Source organism: Epargyreus clarus, unplaced genomic scaffold (assembly GCF_041222505.1).
Source record: "Epargyreus clarus isolate Ecla_fem2 unplaced genomic scaffold, WU_Ecla_fem_2.2 ptg000016l, whole genome shotgun sequence".
Taxonomy (NCBI): domain Eukaryota; kingdom Metazoa; phylum Arthropoda; class Insecta; order Lepidoptera; family Hesperiidae; genus Epargyreus; species Epargyreus clarus.
In genome coordinates, this window is record NW_027332224.1 from 3,149,461 (window position 1) to 3,153,150 (window position 3,690).

At 38.9% G+C, this 3,690-nt stretch overlaps 1 protein-coding gene across 1 annotated transcript; it reads left to right on the forward strand.

Annotated features, from left to right (window-relative positions):
- Positions 1–885: 885 nt before the first annotated feature.
- Positions 886–2,607, forward strand: Ephrin (ephrin). Its single transcript, XM_073081548.1, has one exon. It carries the CDS (start codon positions 1,342–1,344, stop codon positions 2,122–2,124), a length of 783 nt encoding a protein of 260 aa, XP_072937649.1. The 5' UTR covers positions 886–1,341; the 3' UTR covers positions 2,125–2,607.
- Positions 2,608–3,690: the final 1,083 nt, after the last annotated feature.

The window sequence follows — 3,690 nt, forward strand, 5'->3', positions numbered from 1 at the left end:
AATAAATAAAGATGAAATAGGTCCAAAAGGATTAATTTTAATTATGTAATTCGTATTAACTTGTATAAGTAATATTTAAAGTATTTTTCGAAATATACTAAATCATATCGACCTCATTTATTGAATTTTGTATTATTTAATTTAGTATTTATCCTCAACATCTACTATATTATCCTTCTAAAACGATCTCAAACACAAACCTATAAAAAGATATCCGCAATTATGTTCGGTTAAGTGTGAAAATAAAATATAACTAAAAGTAGGTAAGTAACTAACTAAAGACTCGTACAAAAACTTCGGACATAACATTATGGCGGAGGCATGCCATTATTCTATAAATTCTCAGGTAAAAATATTAAGTGTGGGTTTAACACCTTTATTTATAGCTTAAACAGCCCAAATCAGACTAAAAAGCGAAATAAATACAGTATAACTGTAATAAGGATAGTTATAAGTCAAAAACAATAATTAATTATGTAATTCCATGTCCCAATCGCTCTAAAAAGCCATAAGTAATCTTTGAGCTTTAAGCTTTACAAGCCAGTGTGCACTTTTTCAATGACGCGTCGGCTGCGTTCACAATTAAAAAATATTTCTATTTTATTATCTGTATTTTACCATTTAATACCAAATCTCACATATTTTTGTCAACTTATATGTTAGCAGATGTAAAAATAGAAATAATACATTAAAATATGTAATAAAAACAATTTATTTTGAAAGTTCGGTGTTTTTAGGTCTCACATAATGACGTAACGCTCAAAAGAAGTACAAGTTTGGGTCTCTCATAATGCCAAAGCTGTAAGCTTGAACGCAGCGGGAGGGGTAGCGGCGCGGGGCGCGGGGGGCGCGAGTCGCATGCGTACAGAGTCCCTGGCTGCATTCCAGTAGTTCGCCCGACCGCCGCGCGGCGCCACGTTCACGACCGCGTCCCGCTCACTACAAAGAACGCCTCAGTATTGTAAAAAAATCTGTGATGTATTGATTAATTCCAACGTTTCCCCAACACAAAAACCCCGGTCGCACTGAACAGGACGCGTTGCGGGCACGCCGTGTACCATTTGTGTCATCTTTCGACGCTTTACAACGGGCCACGTCTTGGCATTCCACATTTATCGATGAAAAGAATCTAGTGTGTGAAAGAACATGGTGGACTATGCCGTGCTATGTTAAGTGCTCGGTTTTTCAGTTTTATGTGTGCAACGCGCTCGTTTTGTAATGAAAATTCGTTTGTGACTCTAAATATGGATTGGTGGTTCACGAAAGCTTAGAAAAGGTCCGGGCGATTGAGGCCTGCGTCGTGTACCGAATAATGAGAGCTTGTGGCTATAAACAGTAAGAATGGTGTCCTACGGTTTCTTTGGGTTGCGGCAGACGCCTTGGACCCTTTTGGTGCTCGTTTTCTTCATCGAAAGCGTTATGGGAAACTACGCTAAGTCGTTCTACATTCACTGGAATACAACAAACAGTATATTCAGAATAGACAACACGGATCACGTATTCGACTTGAATAAGGGCAACGCGCAGTTCGAATACGATCAAGTGAATATAATATGTCCAGTGTATGCACCGGGGACCCACGAAAAAGACACCGAGAAATACATTATTTATAATGTTAGCAAAGAGGAGTACGATACGTGTAGGATCACGAATCCTAATCCACGCATAATAGCGATATGCGACAAACCGCACAAATTGATGTTCTTCACGATAACCTTTCGACCGTTCACACCTCAGCCGGGCGGCCTGGAGTTCCTGCCCGGGAAGGACTACTACTTCATATCCACGTCCAGCAAGGACGACTTGCACAGACGCATCGGTGGTCGTTGTTTGAGTCACAACATGAAGCTGGTGTTCCGGGTGTGTTGCAAGCCGGAGGACCAGTCCCCGGCGCCGTCTCCCCAGCCGACCCCGCCGCCGCCGCCGTCGCCGCCGACCACTCAAACGACGACCACCACGACCACGACCATCAAACCGGTCACGAAGAAGACGCACAAATATGATAAGACACCAAACGAGGTTGTGAAGAGCGAGGAGTTGTCGTATTCGCGCGGAGCGGCGCTGGCTTCGTCGCTCGCTCTGGCCCTGGCCGCGAGCGCCGTGCTAGCGCCGCTGGCTCGGTGAATGTGCGCTAAGGCGGCCCGACCGCCACGTCCGGACCTACTCGACAAGCCCTGTACGGCCCACACCACACAGACTCTCCAATCCTTACATTTACGTCCAGACACTTTGGTCTTCACGTGAATCGTGGTAGTGCAGTGCTCCCCGGGCGCTTTCGCGTCAGTGCCGGTTATGACTATGGATTTAAGTGTAAGTATGTATGCTGAAGAACTGAAGATTGAACACGGACATTGGATAGCGTTGTGCGAAATTCCTAGTTTCTCCAGAAAGTTCCGATGACAAATTTAGTCGATAAGGAACCTATGAGCCTAATTTTTAATATTGTATACTAAGGGCCTACTGAGTAATCGAACTATTATTATTAAGTGGCGGGTCACCAATGAGCCGGATCACTGTAGTTACGAAATTCATTTAAATATACATATATATATGAAATGTTAACATGTATAATGGTAATATAGGTTTCTTAAACCATTAGGAATTAAATTTTTATATTTTCACTAATGCAATCAAGGACTTTTGATAAGATTAGGATTCAACGTATATAGGAGAAATCTTATATAGAGTGTAGGTAGATGTTAATTTAGTTCAAAAGACATTTTTTTTATTTTCCTTACGACCTAATACTTAGAATTTATTTATACGAAAAAAATCTGGGGCAAGTTTTGAAACTTGCCCGGGTACACTGTGATTTTGGTTTTATTTAGTCGTAATATTTCTCTATGCTTTCATTATGTGATATAAAAATTATTGTATTTAAAGTGATGCATTTTTCATCTAATGATATTATTTCACTCTTGTCTTAAGCTTTTTCTAATTATTTACGGAAGCAATTTTTGATGCATTTTTTTTTATTTTTTCAACGCTTATCACATTTATGTGAGTTACTCGATTTATCGTGAAGATAATTGAGATTTTTATACTACATGGCAATTAAAGATCCACTATCTATGCCTCTGTTAAATAGTAACGCAACATCTTTTTTAAAATCCATTTCCATCTTTGGATCTTGTTGACAAATAAGTATTACAGAAAGGACCAAAATCATTCGTAAGTAACATTGTTAGAAATGTACCCACACAAGGAGTATTATAACAAAGTTTTCATGCATTTTAATGTACTCGTACCAATATCTTAAAGAACCTACCAAACCAGTCTACGGTAACAAAAACACAAAAGCACATAACACTTACTGTAACAAATCATTTTAAAACATCCATAGAGTAAAACATGGTGCATTTTTCTATACTCCCCGCCTCGTCAGCCATTTTGAATAGCGTTCGTCGACGCTACAAATAACGTTTTCTCGCTTGAAATTTATACATTTTGCCTTAAATTTAAGCAAATTTCGTTGTTGAAACATTTGAAGTATGTTTTAAACTTTACGTGTGGGTTTTGTATCATCTGATAACACTTATAAGTGATTATAGATCTTAATCAATTTTCGTTTACCAAAAATCGAAATTTGGTAATTTTTCTAGGCAATAATTCTCGAATTTCGTGTTATGGTGAACAAAAATTGGTTGACATTGATTTTAAGTAACTTTACGAATGTTTTTTGGTTCAATC

What these genes read in the sequence shown, in the direction of transcription:
- Ephrin (XM_073081548.1), top strand. Translation starts at nt 1,342, where the DNA reads ATGGTGTCCTACGGTTTCTTTGGGTTGCGGCAGACGCCTTGGACCCTT.